This window comes from Cetorhinus maximus, chromosome 19 (assembly GCF_964194155.1).
Source record: "Cetorhinus maximus chromosome 19, sCetMax3.hap1.1, whole genome shotgun sequence".
In the NCBI taxonomy this organism is placed as follows: Eukaryota; Metazoa; Chordata; class Chondrichthyes; order Lamniformes; family Cetorhinidae; genus Cetorhinus; species Cetorhinus maximus.
In genome coordinates, this window is record NC_135897.1 from 11,361,895 (window position 1) to 11,379,078 (window position 17,184).

The following is a 17,184-nucleotide window of genomic DNA, read 5'->3' on the forward strand; positions in this document are numbered from 1 at the left end:
GCTGGACCTTGTCAAAAGCCTTACTGAAGTCGATGTAGACTACACCAACTGCACTCCCCTCATCTACACATCATCCAGGTGTCTGTGAACCACCAAGTATGATATAATTGGACAACAAGGGGGTGGTTATCTGGAAAGAAGGAGCCAGAATGGGGAATTATGCCAGCTGCTGTATTTAGGTAGCTCATGATGTGGCACAACCACAAAGGCATGGTCCTTTCTAAAAGGATAATAATTCTTTTCCCATTTTCTGACCTGCAGGAGAGGGCCCAAAATGCCAGGGAGGGGCTGAGGACCAGTGGGAATGTGCCCAGCTCAGCTTTCCTTGCACCCATGGAGGTGGACATACTGCAGCTGGAGAGCAACCGGGACAACAGAACCATGGGCTGGTCTTTTGACAAAAATGCATTACCTGACACTTCACTATATTCTTGGATAAAGAAAGCAAAACGGAGCAAACTGTCCCTTCGAGGGGAGATCAAGCTCGAATTTTATTATTGCTCTTTATCAAATTTTGTTTTATGGTTAATGCTTTTTTTTGGTTTCAGCTAAAGTGCAGCATTTTTTAAAATCAATTTTCCTTCCTCTTCATCCCCATCTTCCCCAGAAGATGCTAATTTGGGCTGTGGGGCAATTTCAGAGAGTGTGGCACAACTCCACTGTCAATAGATCATTTCACAATCGAGGCAGCAGAGCCAAGCCTGACCCTGGCCCCGTATTTACAAGCAGACAAATTGACCCTCCAGCAGGTGGCGCACTGCAGCAGCTGGGAGCAGGAGGAACCTTAGCTCGTGGGTCGGAACATTTACCCGGGGAACGGGTGGTTGGAGAGTCCGAGTGACGGACGGACACGGAGATAGAGCGGGAGCAGCAATGAGCCGGAGGCTGAAAGAGGTGACACAGCAGGTGAGAGGAGACAGGGGGATTGAGGGAGGGGGGGGATTGAGGGAGGGGGGAGAGAGGGTGAAGGAGAAGGAGGGAACAGGGAGAGAGAGGGATGAATAAGGAGGATGAAGACTGAGGGAGAATGGGGGAGGAGGGTTGAGGATGGGGGAGAGGGTTGAGGATGAGGGGTAGGGTTGAGGATGAGGGAGGGTTGAGGATGAGGGGGAGGAGGGTTGAGGATGAGGGGGAAGAGGGTTGAGGATGAGGGGAAGAGGGTTGAGGATGAGGGGAAGAGGGTTGAGGATGAGGGGAAGAGGGTTGAGGATGAGGGGGAGGGTTGAGGATGAGGGGAGGAGGGTTGAGGATGAGGGGAAGAGGGTTGAGGATGAGGGGTAGGGTTGAGGATGAGGGGGAGGAGGGTTGAGGATGAGGGGGAAGAGGGTTGAGGATGAGGGGGAGGGTTGAGGATGAGGGGTAGGGTTGAGGATGAGGGGTAGGGTTGAGGATGGGGAAGGCTGAGGATGAGGAGGAACGTTGAGGATGAGGGGGAAGAGGGTTGAGGATGGGGAGGGCTGAGGATGAGGGGGAGGAGGGATGAGGGAGAGGGTTGAGGATGAGGGGGAGGAAGGTTGAGGATGAGGGGGAGGGCTGAGGATGAGGGGGAGGAGGGCGACACTGAAGGTGATGATTCCAGTTTAAAGTAATTTATAAATGTTTCAGTAAAAAGATTGAATGTGGGAGCTCGTGTGAGGGGGTGCGTGTGTGTGGAGGATAATCAGTGCATGGGGGTGGGTATTTAATAAGTACTTTGCACTGGTCTTCAGTAAAAGAGGAGGTGAATCCTGTGGTGGTTGGTAATGAGATGAGTGATATTGTGATAGATAAATGGAATTCAGTCAGCCCTGAATGTAACCTGCTGGGTCTCTCCATTGCCTCAAGAGAGTTTAGCACAGTGAGATTTCAAAGGTTTCAGGCTTCATGTCCAGTCTATGCTGTTTGTTTTTGTTAAAACTGCATTTGGACTATTCCCCTTCTTTCCTCACCCTGTTGTTATCTTTCAGGCTGTGCGTTTGCATTGCTTCCTCCAAAGGATCCAGCCACTTGTTGGGTATTGGCAACTTCTCTCTACACAGAAATACAACGCTCAAAATGCAGGACCTTGGAGATATATCTCTTGTGGGTTCTCTACAGCCGGGACTCTCAGTCAGTCTGAGAAAACTTCACCCAATTCCCTTTCAGCTCCAAAGATCAAACCCGAGCTTCTGGAAGCTGTCCGACAAACTGCTGCGAAACATTTTGGAAAGTCAGACATCGATGCCTCAGGGTTTGTGAGTGTGGCTGAATCCATTCTGAAGCTCGGATTCAGCCAGGTACAGGTGAAGCAGCTGCTTGCTTTGAATCCCAGTATTGCTGTACAGCCTCCACAGAAGAGCCTTCCTGTACTTTACATGCTCAGCCTCCTTGGCCTAAACCCAAGCAGCACCCTCAAGGTCCTGGAGAAATGTCCAGAACTGTTTGGAGCAAAGGACCATCAACTTCAGTCGCGCATTGACAACCTGCAGAAGCATGGGCTGGGAGAAGGTAAGGTAATGGTTACTACCTGTTTCACTTGCAGATCTGGCTGGTTTTAGTACAGTACATTGTGCAGGAAGTATACATCATATGAAGATGTTAATTAGATATCGTAAGCCTGGTGCATCTACAGTAGGGGTCACGTTCTCTGTGTCTTATCTTGCTGCCTATTCTGCATTGGTTTCTCTTTGTCATGAACCATTGCCGTCTGTTGCCTCTGGGGTGTTGAGCTTCCCCAGCTGCCTGAGGAGGGTCTCTCTATACACAGGGCTCCTACTGTTAATGAGAGATTTATGGAACAAAACTTATTGGAAGACATGATTGCGGTGTTTAACATGCTGAAGGACATGGATTATATGATCCTGAGGGGTCTTGACAGGGTGGATGTGGAGAGGATGTTTCCTTTTGTGGGAGAATCTAGAACTAGGGGTCACTGTTTAAAAATAAGGGGTCACCCATTTAAGACAGAGGTGAGGAGAAATGTTTTCCCTCAGAAGGGTGAGTGTCTTCGGAACTCATTCTCAAAAGGCAGTGGCAGTGGGCCCCAGCTATGCCTGTCTCTTTATGGGGTGTGTGGAACATTCCTTGTTCCAGTCCTACTCCGGCCCCCTCCCACAACTCTTTCTCCGGTACATCATTGATTACTTCGGTGCTGCTTCATGCTCTCGTCAGGACCTGGAAAAATTTATTAATTTTGCCTCCAATTTCCACCCCTCCATCATTTTCACATGATCCATCTCTGACACTTCCCTTCCCTTCCTTGACCTCTGTCTCAATTTCTGGTGATAGACTGTCCACCAATATCCATTACAAGCCTACCGACTCCCACAACTACCTCGACTACAGCTCCTCACACCCCGCTCCCTGTAAGGACTCCATCCCATTCTCTCAGTTCCTTCGCCTCCGGCGCATCTGTGCCACTTTCAAAAACAGTTCCTCTGACATGTTTTCCTTCTTTCTTAACCGAGATTTTCCACCCACGGTGGTTGACAGGGCCCTCAACCGTGTCCGGCCCATCTCCGGCGCACCTGCCCTCACATCATCTTCTCCCTCCCAGAAACATGGTAGGGTCCCCCTTGTCCCCACTTATCACCCCACCAGCCTCCGCATTCAAAGGATCATCCTCCGCCATTTCCGCCAACTCCAGTATGATGCCACCACCAAACACATCTTCCCTTCACCCCCCCTGGTGGCATTCCGTAGGGATTGTTCCCTCCGTGACACCCTGGTCCACTCCTCCATCACCCCCTACTCCTCAACCCCCTCCCACGGCACCTCCCCATGCCCACACAGAAGATGCAACACCTGCCCCTTCACTTCCTCTCTCCTCACCGTACAAGGGCCCAAACACTCCTTTCAAGTGAAGCAGCATTTCACTTGCACTTCCCTCAACTTAGTCTACTGCATTCGTTGCTCCCAATGCGGTTTCCTCTACATTGGAGAGACCAAACGCAGACTGGGTGACCGCTTTGCAGAACACCTTCGGTCTGTCTGCAAGCATCACCTAGACCTCCTTGTCACTTGCCATTTCAATACTCCACCCTGCTCTCATGCCCACATGTCTGTCCTTGGCTTGCTGCATTGTTCCAGTGAAGCTCAACGCAAACTGGAGGAACAGCACCTCATCTTCCGACTAGGCACTTTACAGCCTTCCGGACTGAATATTGAGTTCAACAATTTTAGATCTTGAACTCTCTCCTCCATCCCCACCCCCTTTCCGTTTCTTCCCCCTCCTTTTTGTTTTTTCCAATAATTTATATAGATATTTCTTTTCCCACCTATTTCCATTATTTTTAAATGTATTTCCACCCATTGTTTAACTCTACCTTTTAGTATTCCTTCACCCCACCCCCAGTAGAGCTATCTGTACCTTGCTCGTCCTGCTTTCTACTCTTAATTAGCACATTCCTTTAGATAATATCACCACCTTCAACACCTCTTTGTCCTTTTGTCTGTGACATCTTTTGGTTATCTCCACCTACTGGCTGCTTGTCCCAACAACCCCCCCCCCCCTTAAACCAGCTTATATTTCACCCCTTTCCTATTTTTACTTAGTTCAGCTGAAGGGTCGTGAGGACTTGAAACGTCAACTCTTTTCTTCTCTGCCAATGCTGCCAGACCCGCTGAGTTTTTCCAGGTATTTCTGTTTCTGTTTTGGATTTCCAGCATCTGCAGTTCTTTGCTTTTATCTTAGTGGAAGCAGAATCTTTGAGTATTTTTAAGGCAGAGGTAGATAGATTCTTGATAAGGGAAGGGGGTGAAAGGTTATCGGGGTAGGTGAGAATGTGGAGTTGAGGTTACAATTGGATCAGCCATGATCTTATTGAATGGCAGAGCGGGCTGAGTGGCCTACTCCTAATTTGTATGTTCATATGGATTATATCGATAATATACGCTATAAACTCACAGGAATGATGGGCACATGTAATGGTGTGTTGTGTTGATGTGCGACTCCCTGTGGCACTGCATTGAATAACTGTGTGGCACTCGAGTAACTATGTTTATGTGAGTGCATTGTTGCAATCCATCCTTGTGACAATGTGCTTGCGCTACCTAGAATAACACTAGTTGCATAGTACTTACAGCACTGAAACAAGCCATTTGGCCGGGTTTCTGTTCTACATAAGCCTCCTCCCACCCTTCTTCCTGGAGCCCCTTTATTCCTTTGTCCCTCGTGTTTGCCGAGCGTCCCCTTAAATGTATCAATGCTACTGTCCTCAACCACTCCCTGTGGTAACAAGTTCCACATTCTAGCCACTATCTGGATGAAGACATTTCCCCTTGCTTCATTATTAGATTTATTAGTAGCTATCATATATTTAAGCCCCTGCTTCTGGCCTCACACACAAATGGAAACATCTTCTGCAAAAAGAAGCAAATGCCAGGTGAGAAAAAACTTTTCCACACAGCGAGTAGTTCAGGTTTGGAATGCGCTGCCTGGAAGTGTGGTGGAGGCAGGTTCAATTGAGGCATTCAAGAGGGCATTGGATGATTATTTAAATAGAAACAACGTGCAGGGTTACGGGGAAAAGGCAAGAGATCGGCACAAAGTGAGAGCCGGTGCAGACACAATGGGCCGAATAGCCCCCTACACTGTAACAATTCTGAGATTCTGTGTACCCCTTATCAAACCCTTTCGTGAGTTTAAAGACCTCTATCAGGTCTCCCCTCAGTGTTCTCTTTTTCTAGAGAAAGAGTCCCATCTTTCTGGGGGAAATTCCGATCTTTCCTGATAGGTATAACTTCTCATTTCTGCGTCCCTATTTTTTTTAGCTATTTGCCAATGTGGACTCCCAGATGCATCTGTTTCTCTACCCTATTTAGACACTTATTTTCCAAGGAGTACCAAGATCATGGCATATAAGTTGACCTGATGTATAAGACAACCCAATTTTTCTGCCCCCCCCCCCCAAAATCATGCTTTTGCATAAACTCAGTGTATAGTCATCCCCCCTTTTCAGCCACGACATGCTATACTCGTATTAGTAGTCAGTCTGAATTTTTCACCCCCCCCCCCACCAAACCCCCCGGGCTGATAGGGGAAATGGGACTTGCTGTAAGTAGCAGAGTTTTAGATAACCTTAAGTTTATGGAGGGTAGAATGAGGGAGACAAGCCAAGAGTGCATTGGAATAGTCGAGTCTAGAGGTAACAAAGGCATGGGTGAAAGTTTCAGCAGCAGATGAGCTGAAATAGGCAGAGTCAACTGATGTTACAGAACTGAGAAAAGACGGCCTTCGTGATGGCACAGATATGAGGTCGGAAGCTCATCTCAGGGTTAAATGTGACACTAAAGTTGCAAACAGACTGACTTAATCTCAGGCTGTTCCCAGGGAGAGGGATAGAGTTGGTAGCTAGGGAGTCCAGTCCTCTTTTCTATTAATGATACTCTTCCAATTTGGTGTCGTCATCTGCAAATTTTGAAATTATGCTTCTGATTCCTGAGTCATTTTGTAGCCAGTTTGTTTCCATTCTGCTCCATGTCCCATGATCCAACATGCTGTGACGTTAGTCATGAGTCCTTAGCCCGTGACCTTAGTCTGTCTTCTCAGCCACAGTTCCTCATCAAAGGCATTTTGAAAAGCCAAATAAATATGACTTCCACTGCGCTACCCTTATCTACCCATCCTGTAACTTCAAAAAATTCTATCAAGTTGGCTAAGCATGATATGTATTGAGTGATGATGTGTTTGTGATAATGCATAGTATCAGACTGCAGAAATATGTTATGTGCTGGAACACTCTGCAGGCCCTGTTACGGATTCTCAGTGTGCGTTTCCTTTTCTCTAGGCAGTCTACAACGTGTATTGCTGCAATCCCCACAGATCCTGAACCTCTCTGCAAAGCAGGTGAACAACACAGTGCGTTTCTTGAAAGACAAGTGTATTTTCACAGGTCAGCAGATAACAGAAATCCTCCAGACTTCACCCAACGTCCTTTTTGAGAAATCTGAAGAATTGGAATACAAGTTCCAGGTAACAGATACATCCTCTTAAGTCTCTCTTGTGTTAGACGATCCTGTTGTATTTATGCATTCTCTTGCCCCTTATCAGCTATATTGCAAAATTATTCTGATGGATAATCCTTTATGAAGTTGTATAGATTTCAAATTTGGTGTTTGTGAAAAATTGTACTTTCACTAGGAAATATTTAATGGGAAGAGTTAAAAACTTATGCTTTCTGTTCAAAAGCCTTGGAGCTGTAGCATCTGGGATTCAATCCCTCGCATCTTACTCTGTGGCAAGTGACATTCAATAAGACATTAATCTTGATTGTTGCCACCATTATGTTTTGTGGATTTTAAAAAAAAAATTTCCAGTTCTTAGGACATCTTCCTGCTCAAATAAATGTTAAAAACCGCAAGACACTGCTTTAAGAGGATGGATCTCTCTCCTGGTGCCTTGGTCAACATTCCACCCTCAGCCAATACCACCAAAACAAAGTTCCACAAACATGTAATTAATTCATCTTATTGCTCTCTATTGCATTTTATTGAGAAAATGTCTGCCATACTTTCCACATAACAATAACTGGACAATCTATTTCATTCTGTATGTAGCACTTTGGCAAGTTTGAGATGTGAGGGTGCTACACAAATTCCCAATTTGTTTTTAAGAACAGAAAAGCAGAATGTTATTTAAATGGAGAGACTGCAGGATGCTCAGGTACAGAGGGATCTGGATGTCCTTGTACATGAATCACAAAGTTGACGTGCAGGTACAGCAAGTAATTAGGAAGGCAAATGGAATGTTGGTATCTATTGTAAGGGGGTGGTGGAGAGAAGGTTCACAAAGCTGATTCCTGGGATGAGGGGATTGTCTTCCGAGGAAAGGTTGGGCTTATACTCATTGCAGTTTAGATGGATGAGAGGTGATCTTATTGAAACATATGAGATTCTGAGGGGACTTGACAGGGCAGATGCAAAGAGGATGTTTCCCCTTGTGGGGGAAACTGGATCCAGGAGGCACAGTTTCAGAGTAAGGGGTCTCCCTTTTAAGACAGCGATGAGGAGGAATTTCTTCTCTCAGAAGGCGTTAGTCTTTGGAATTCTCATCCCAGCGAGCAGTGGAGGCAGGGTCATTGAATATATTCAAGGCTGAATTAGATTTTTGATCGACAAGGGAGTCAAGAGTTATGGGGGCAGGCAGGAAATTGGAGTTGAGGCCTTCTTGAATGGCAAAGCATGTTTGAGGGACTGAATGGCCTACTCCTGTTCCTATTTCTTTTGATCTTATTCAAATTTAAGTTACGAATACCAGACTTTAAATATTTTTCCAAATAACATGTCATTACATGTAAATATTCCCCAACTAAGATCATGACCAACTCTTGGGCAGATGGGTAAGTTGGCCTGCACCCTCCATCAGTGTGTACTGCCCATGGAGAAGTTGGGTGTCATAAGCAAAAATGCTTGTACACCAGTGTGCTGGCTGATGTAATGTGCAGGAAAATATTGGTACTGGGTTCATGCCCAGCCTGAGAAACAAATATCTCTGCTCCCTACATTGGGCTTCAGAAGTGAGCATGGCAATGTCAACCTTTGTCCTAGATGGCATGAATACACACCAGAAATTGTTCACTTGGCTGTCTTAGGTTATGAGAATTACAAAATGGAATTATCACACTACTCTGAGAAGCTTTAGTTATGATCAGAAACCTATATTTTTCTGTAGAACAGAATGATCCCATGGAGTTGCTCAAATTTAAAATATTTTCCATATGGTCCTGCGGTTAGAATTCCTGCTTTATACCCAGGGGGCCTGGGTTTAACCGCCAGTATGGGAATGAAAATCTTTTCTGTATCAGTTTCAGCTGCTTCATCAATTACCTTCCTTCCATCATAAGCTGAGAAGTGGGGATATTCCCTGATGATTGCACAATGTGCAACACCATTCGTGACTCCAGATACAGAAGCAGTCCATAGCCATGTGCAGCAAGACCTGAACAATATTTAGGATAAGTGGAACAATAAGTGGCAAGTAACATTCACACCACACAAGTGCCAGGAAATAACCATCTTCAACAAGTGAGAATCTAACCATTGCCCCATGACATTCAATGGCATTACCATTGCTGAATTCCTGACTATCAACATCCTGGGGGGGTGGGGTTACCATTGACCAGAAACTGAACTGGACCAGCCATATAAATACTGTGGCTACGAGAGCAGGTCAGAGGCTGGGAATTCAACATCACAAAAAACTTATTATCTGGTCATTATCACATTGATGTTTTTGGGAGTTCGCGGTGTGCAATTTAGCTGCCAAATTTCCTACATTACAACAGTGATTATACTTCAGAAGTACTTAATCGTCTGTAAAGCACTTTGGGACGTCCTGTGGTCATGCAAGGTGCTACATAAATGCAAGTCTTTCATTCTAGAAGTTTTAATTGGTTGATGATTCAGTTACTAATAGGCATAAATTCATCAACACAAAACACAGAGAATGGGATATTATTTTTAAATACTGAAGGTTACGAGGACATAGAATGCTTCCCAGAAATGATGTTATCTGTAAGTTTTTAAAACAGAAGTGGATAAATGTTTGAAAAAGGAAATGTTTAAATGGTTAGGGAAAGGGCAGTTAAACAGAGGAGAGATCTTTCAGAAAGTCAGCACCTGCACAATGAGCCAAGTGCCCTTTTTCTGAAATGTAAAATTCAGTGGTATAGCAGGATATGCTTTTCTGAGATAAATGCGAAAGGGGCAGGATCCTGCAAGTAACAACTTGGATTCCTAGTGTTAATTATATTTAAAAAGACTTTTACAGGGCAGTACATATTGAATGGATGCTGAGATTCTTAAGGAGGGAAGGAAGTGGCAAGGTGCAGATTTTACAAGAATACCAAAAGGAAGGAGCAGTCCTTGATGAAACAGCAGGGTGTTGAAGTAGTAAGCTGTAGAGCACTGGATAGTGTGCGCAAGGACATGGGCTGGAGATCAGTGATAGGGAGGGGCAAAGCAATGAGGGATTTGAAAGCATGGGCAGGATGCTCTAACTCCTGGGAAACCAGTGAATCTTGGCGAGGGCAGGTGACTGTGGAATCCTGGTTGTAAGTTTATGAATGGTATAAACAGGGAAGCCAGCAAGCAAAATCCTAGAGAAGTCTAGTGAGGGGATAGGCAGGAATTAAAATATAGCTCAGAGGTGGATGATGCAGATGAAAAATCAGATGTGGGATAAAAGCTGAGCTTAGAGTCAAGCAATATGACAGGATTCTGAACTCTGGGCTACATACATATAATGAGATGCTGGCAAAGAGAGAAAGATATTTAATTCACAGTACTGATATTGTTCTCCATCACAAAATTCCATCTTCCCCCTTCCAAAAATGTATGACTTCTTTCAGATTGTCATAGATATTGGCACTTGTGGACCCATATTTTTGTTGCTACTTTAACTTTGCCGTCCATATTTCCCCCACAGTATGCCTATTTCCGAATGGGAATAAAACAATCGGAAATGACAAAATCAGGATTATTCCGGATGTCACTGGAAGAACTGAAGCAGCGTCACATCTTCTTGGAACGGCTAGGATTTTACCAGACTCCAGATAAGAAAGGACAGACTCAGATCATCAATCCAAAAGCGAAGGACATACTCACCACCAGCGAGGACCATTTCCTAGCTAAAGTGGCCAGGTCATCCTGGGAAGAGTTTGACATCTTTAAGAAGCTACTGAGTCGTGAGGAGGTTGAGAAAGAAGAACTTGAGTCCTCAGAATGGGAAGATGAAGAAGACTCTGAGTACAGCAGTGAGGAGGATGAAGGACCGCTTCAGGGAAAGTGATAAAGGGTTAGGTTCCAGAAAAGGATTAGAGCTACTGGTGATGAAATTGGGGTTTGAAAGAAACCAGTTAAAACTCATTAATAAAAAACACAAGGATTATTCATAACCTTTTTTGAAAAAACAAACGCTGTTCTTTGCTAGACTTTATACACAAAGCCTGTTTCAATCAGGTTTTAAAAATGGCAGAATGTAATTATAAACAGAAATGGTAGAAAGAATTGCTGAGAACCAAAAAAGGAAAAAAGGTTTAGCCGGAAATGCTGAGCTGTCTTCTATATTTCCACTATTTCATTTGGAAGGAAAAGTCACGAATTACTAAATGAGATTGGCTATTATTAAAAATCACTAGCTAATTCAGTGAATTGCTAAATCTTATCAAGGTTTATGTGCTGAGTATTATTTTCTACATTTCAGAACAAAGGATCAAACTACATTTTGAAGCAAGCTGAAGCAAGATCTTTGCTGCAGCTAAGCATCACCATTCATTTTCTACTGGGAACATCACAAACTACAGGAACAAGCCTGTGATAAGTGAGCAACAGCAAAGTGAGATATGTTATGGGAGAACCGATATGAATCATTAAAGTGAATGCATCCTATTTATATAATTAAACACCATCGGGTTCAGAGATCCAGACAAGGGCATTTGTGAAATAATTAATAGTGATATGAATTGGCAACAATATTTGAATGGAAATTTAGAAAAATAAAGTCAGCTTAGCTAAGTTGGTAGTACACGGTGTGTTAAGTCAGGTCACAGGTTCAAGCCCCACTCCAGCCTTTGAGAACTAGGTTTGTACCCCAGTGCTGTTTCTCTGATGAATCTGCTCAGGTCAATATAAAGATCTTGTGCCAGGCTCGTCTGCAAAGACAACAACGTTCTTCTCCCAATCAACACCACCAGTCATGCAGTCCTCTCAACTGACATTGGTGGGACCTTCTTGTGTCCAATTGGCTGCCATATTTGCCTGCAAAACAACACTGACTGCAACTGAAGTAATTGTAAACTACTTTGAGTTAAAGTATTACATTAATGCAAGCCCTTTCTCTTTCAAACAGTTACCCCATCACTGTGACACAAGCTTTACCTGGATAAGGTAATCATCTCCAGGAATGTGATGTAGCTGTGTAGTTTGGAATGTTTTTGAAATAAATTGATGCTACTACAGGTGACCACAACTCTCACAAATGAGGAAAAGACATTAATATAATTATATATATATATTTTTTAAAAAGCAGATTTTTTTCAAAATAAGCTTTACTGTTCACACAGCATAAATACAAAAATATGTAATTTGAGTAAAGGACAAAGAGGTACATTAAATACTCCATGCAGGCACTTGGAATCTTTATGAAATATAGAATAGATTTCAATTGATAATTTTGATGCCACATAGTAATCCCAACAGATGTTTGGCAAGCAGAGGATAATGACTAAGACAGTTCTTACCAGACTAGTTAGATGCACAATTAGATTTTGTAGGTCCTGAACTACACACATCACCGTATGTAGACCATGACACAACATTTGCATTTGGTATCCTTATGCTGTGGTAACTTTATATTGCTCAAGGTGCCCCACAGCTTACTAAATGATGGAGTGACAATTCACAATGATTTATCCTGGTCAGGATCTGTCAAATTGCCATTCCTAGTCCCCATGTCTTTGCAAGCTGGATTCATTGCTGTGGTGTTTTAGATAGAAGTGATGGATTTCTCCTTCCTCCCATCATGGTTAATTACATTCACCCTGTCGTAGGTGCAAGGGCTGTATCCAGACTGACTGTCACAAACCCCCATGTCAGTCAGCAACTACCTCCATGTAGGCAGAGACAAGGTGAGCATAGTTAATCCTTCATGAGGCAGAAGGGACCTGATGAATAAAATTAGTCACACTTGAGCCAGGTAATGCGATTCAAACCTATGACTACAGCAGCTGTGTGTTACACTGTCCACTATACAATTACATGCTACCTGGTTATTTTACAAATGTATTTAACAAAAGTATTTGTGATATTGTTTTCATGACAATGCTACAGACAGTTCAGGATCTGTCAGGAAACATCACCATCTTTCAAGATGGGCTGAAGCTAAGTCCCCACAAACTTCAACTGAGCTTTTAAATTCCACAGGAGTTTGCAGTAGATCAACACAGATCTCCCCAGACTAAACAGATTTAGTGTCACGTTTTGAATGCAAGTGTTGGACAGCAAATCCTGCACATTCCCATGAGGTGGCTATGTAAACCACATCGCTGTTTATCTCATTGTTTCTAACATGAAAATATGTAATTCAGAAGATAAATATTGCATCTATAGTGTTCTCCCAACATGCAAGGAATCTTTATATAACATAGTATTACGAGATATAAACAAGATAGCAATAGTCCATCTTTGCGTTGATCACGAGATGGTTGTGTTCATTCAACTAAAGAAAAGCTGAACATTTATTTCCTTAGGTAAATATGTAGTGCAAAGTTTAGCAATCTGTTAGCCAAGTTGCTTTTATTTAAAGGAATAGAAGCGAAACCAGCTGCTAGTACAAAATTAGTTGTCAGAATACTAGACTAGTGTCACAATAGTGCACAAAAATATTATATATTAATTTAAAATAACTTTATTAATTTATTCCATACTAAAGCAATGCAAAGTGGCAACTTTACTATAGGTCTTTAATCTGGGACAAAGTGATGTTGGCTGTCGTGGCTACATGCACCCCCATAATGAAGAGAGATAATTGCTTCCATCACTAAATGTCAGGGCCATTCAATCCTCTGTTTATTTTACACTAAGAGTTGTAACAAGAAATCAGCCACAATTGGAGAAATTTACTGGATTCGGTTTTGAGTATTACAGAATAGGAAGCATTAGTTCCCCCAGTGGCTGTAAACCTTGAACAAGTGCATTTTATAACTGAACTGACATTAATAAAATGAGAATTAAACAGAACCGTGCAGGATATTGGTAAGTTTTGGTACACGAGTATTGCTGAAAGCATGCACTTTTAGGGATTGGCACTGATATGTTGTCAACAGGAAATCTAAAGTACAGCAACTGTATCACAGATGATCTCAAATGAAATCTGACTTCACCTCAGCTTCTCAATCTCAGATGAATTCAATTGTTCTAACTGCAAGGGTCATGTAGCTACAAACTCTGGCCCAACCCGGAGGGTTGCAAAAGAAACTTTATGGATTAGGAATCACGCAGAGTATAGATCAACCACAGCTGAGGGCCATACAGCGTGTGTAACGAGTAGCTGTCTGGTTATCGCTTCAAAGCGGATACCAAGCAGTCATTCAGATGGCATATAATCAGACAAAAAACAACCAGGCTCCGGGTGACAAAAAGCACTACACGCTGGATGGTGCAAGTCAAAATAAAAGGCTTAACTCATAAATCTAACTAAAGGATCTCTAATGTAATTTTATCAGTAAATACTGATGACAATTCCTTTGTATTCATTACTTATGTGAATGGTTGCAGAGAGTGAAAATAATGTTACTGGGGTCAGAAATATGATGAGGTGTTTCACTGGTGCTCAGCATCCTTAACATTAGACCTTAATAACAAGCAGTTTGAATATTCTTGAGTGATGACATGCAGGAGTGTTCTGCGCAATTGTAACGTGTATAAATCCAATGTTACTGAAATGTAATAGAACTATAAAGTATGTCAATACAGCAGTGTTAAACTTTAAAAACATACCATTACAAATATGCTCACAACCTTTATATACCTACTAAATAAAATGGTTAATAGCATATCCAGTAATCAGCTGCTTCTGCTTGGAATCTCTTTAGGATGCTGTAAGTAACTCTTCATATTAACATTTATTTCTGCACTAAGGCACTTTCAGGGAGATCAGGTTTCCATTTCTACTGGTAATGCATGTTAGTCTCCATGTCAGAGACAGCTAATCTGCTGTAACCAGTTAAACATGAGCTCCCTAATTAAACAGAAAATTGGAAGGAAAATCTTCATGGATTAAACCCAGGGGTCCTTAAATCAACAGCATCACTAATCTGAAGGCCCCTGGATTTTCATTGCCTGGCCTATACAGAATTAAGAAGTTCCAGCTGGGGAGACGTGGTGAACATATGGCTCAGTATCCCAGGGCAAGAGGTGTTCAATTGTTGCTCAAAGTGCAAGTAAGGGAGTTACATTTGACTCTGCCTAGAGGCTATTTTACTTGCTGACACTTCTAGTCTAGGCTCACCGATAAAGGATAGCTCGGGCTAAGTGTGGGCTGCAGCTACCTCAGGAGTCATACCCAAGCAAGAATTTGCTGCCTTCAGATTAAAAGTAGATCAAGGAGAGAAGTTAAGTGATTGCCACAGCATGGTGCTATGTTCATGGAAGTGCAGCAGATCCCAACAGCATATTACTAGCCTCTCTGATGCACAGCAAGACCTCACTAATCCCACAGCATGTTACTGGACTCGCAGGACTGCGGCAGGCCCCACTGATCCCCACACTACTATATGCACCTTACAGGATGAAAATAAAATGAATTAAGAAAAAGGAACTTAAAATAAGTGAGACTGCAAGTACCCTGCACCTGGTTTTCAGTACAAGAATGTCTCTCAGTCCTGGCTAAGCAGGTATTCCAGGAGGTCAGATTGGAGCTCTGCAGACAATGGCAGTGTTTCATGATCCATGTTCTCTTCATCACTCCCATGTGGCTCACAATATCCATGTTCACTCTGGAGGTGATCAGCACAGTGATCCTCATTAGCACACACTTCATTCCCACTGCCTGCAAACTTCAAGGGAATGAATTCTCTGCTGTTCTCTCCAGCCATAGCAGAGCAGCTTCTAGACAGTCCTGTTTACAAAATGTAGCAAAGGTTACTTGGTTATTATTGAACACATTATTTCCCCTTTCCTGTTCTTGTTGCAATTGCATACCAGAAGCATATAAAATGAGCTAGGTTCCACCAGGAGGTCCTTGAGTGGGTACTTCATGCTTTGTAAGGTAGGAGATATCAGTGCTATGGAATGGAACAACCTTTTTTCGCTTTGCCACTCAGTGCCAGAATCACATTGAGATGTTTAAAGATTTTACCTTAGCAAGGATTTGGGACAAAGTATTCAGAGATTTTCTAAAAGCAATGTGTATTTACACAAATTTTTAAAAATCATGCTAATGAGCAAAGCTTCAATATAGACTCTTCATAGATTGTAAATAATTAGCAATTTGTTTGCTTGTGTTGGTGATCAACAAACAACCCACACACCCATTGTGTTGGGAAAACTAGCATCTAGACACTTGCTAGGGAGTGGTCTGGCAACTCTTCCCCTCGGCCTCTGGATACAGGCACATAAAAAAAAATCAACAGAGAGGTATAAGCACTCTGCACAGTCTTTGAACTGAAAGCTGCAAGAGCAACCTTTAGCCTGCTCAGAAGAAAATTTCAGGAGGGCAGTCAGGAGTTATTTTATTTAAGTATGTAAGATGACCCACCAACATGGGGCAGTGTCATTTCGTCCTTATTTTGTATTTTGACATGAAGGCTAATTGAATTAAATGAGTCTGATTATAACTATTGTTCGATATGTCCATGGTCTTACCAAGTGGTTTCTGGGTCTGCCTTTGAAACAATTGGAAAGGTACAAGATGCAACTGTCCAGTTCAGATCACAAGGTTGTACAATTGCTACACCTCTACTATATTTGAGCAGTTTGAGACACCACTAAATGCAAGAAGCTCAAAATACTTAGTGAGTGACAACATTTAAGCCAAGACCCAGAATAAAATGCTTTACCTAGGGGGGATTCACTGTTGGAATAAACTATTAGGTGGCGTGATTGAGACCAGGCTGCCGAGTTTATTTAAAATCTAGAAGATTATGTTAATATTCTGGGAGGGTAAAATCTTCTTCATCTTATACTGGAACTTAGTGCGACATCAGTTCCTATCAGACCTGCTCCCTTTACCCAAAAGCAAGGTGGCACTTGCTCAATTCTCAGCTGTATATAAAAGGACTCCAGTCCCACACTCACTTCCTTTGCTGGAGTACACCTCCTCCCAGGTGTAGAGTGCCAGGTTGACTGGTTGCGTCACCCACGGGTTCTTCAATAGTTCCTCTAGACTCAGGCGCTGGAGAGGATCAGGCTGCAGCATACGGGACACCAGATTTATAAATTCTGCAGAAAAGAGAAGAAAAACAAAAGGAAGAATTCAGCGGCCCTCAAAACCTGGGTAACTGCACCAATGAATGAGAGCATTATATTTGGCCCTATGCACGTTCACCATTTTTATTTTCTTCATCCGTTGATTGACCACTTGTGGCGTTGCTAAGGGAAAGTACTATATGTTGTGTATCCTTATATTCCCTGACAATCCATTACTTGCTTGCCTGCATTACGTATTTCAATTGCATAATAAATGACTAGATGTCCTGTAGCTTTACTTAGAGTCAGACAAAATGCTGC

At 42.9% G+C, this 17,184-nt stretch overlaps 2 protein-coding genes across 2 annotated transcripts in view; one reads left to right on the forward strand and one right to left on the reverse strand.

The window, feature by feature from the left end:
* Window positions 1-817: 817 nt before the first annotated feature.
* mterf4 (mitochondrial transcription termination factor 4) lies at window positions 818-14,520 on the forward strand. Its single transcript, XM_078563494.1, has 4 exons — window positions 818-906; window positions 1,947-2,466; window positions 6,747-6,931; window positions 10,385-14,520. Exons 1-4 carry the CDS (start codon window positions 874-876, stop codon window positions 10,745-10,747), a joined length of 1,101 nt encoding a protein of 366 aa, XP_078419620.1. The 5' UTR covers window positions 818-873; the 3' UTR covers window positions 10,748-14,520.
* pask (PAS domain containing serine/threonine kinase) overlaps window positions 13,235-17,184 on the reverse strand; it is a 53,080-nt gene continuing 49,130 nt past the window's right edge. Inside the window, exons 18-19 of the mRNA XM_078563493.1 lie at window positions 16,753-16,896; window positions 13,235-15,574 (exon numbers count right to left, since the gene is read on the reverse strand). Coding sequence (XP_078419619.1) covers window positions 15,333-15,574; window positions 16,753-16,896 — 386 coding nt within the window. The 3' untranslated portion in view covers window positions 13,235-15,332. The remainder of the gene's footprint in view (window positions 15,575-16,752; window positions 16,897-17,184) is intronic.

Coding starts and splice junctions, on each gene's coding strand:
- mterf4 (XM_078563494.1), top strand. CDS start 874: ATGAGCCGGAGGCTGAAAGAGGTGACACAGCAG. Junction 907..1,946: donor TGAAAGAGGTGACACAGCAG/GTGAGAGGAGAC, acceptor GTTATCTTTCAG/GCTGTGCGTTTGCATTGCTT. Junction 2,467..6,746: donor GAAGCATGGGCTGGGAGAAG/GTAAGGTAATGG, acceptor CCTTTTCTCTAG/GCAGTCTACAACGTGTATTG.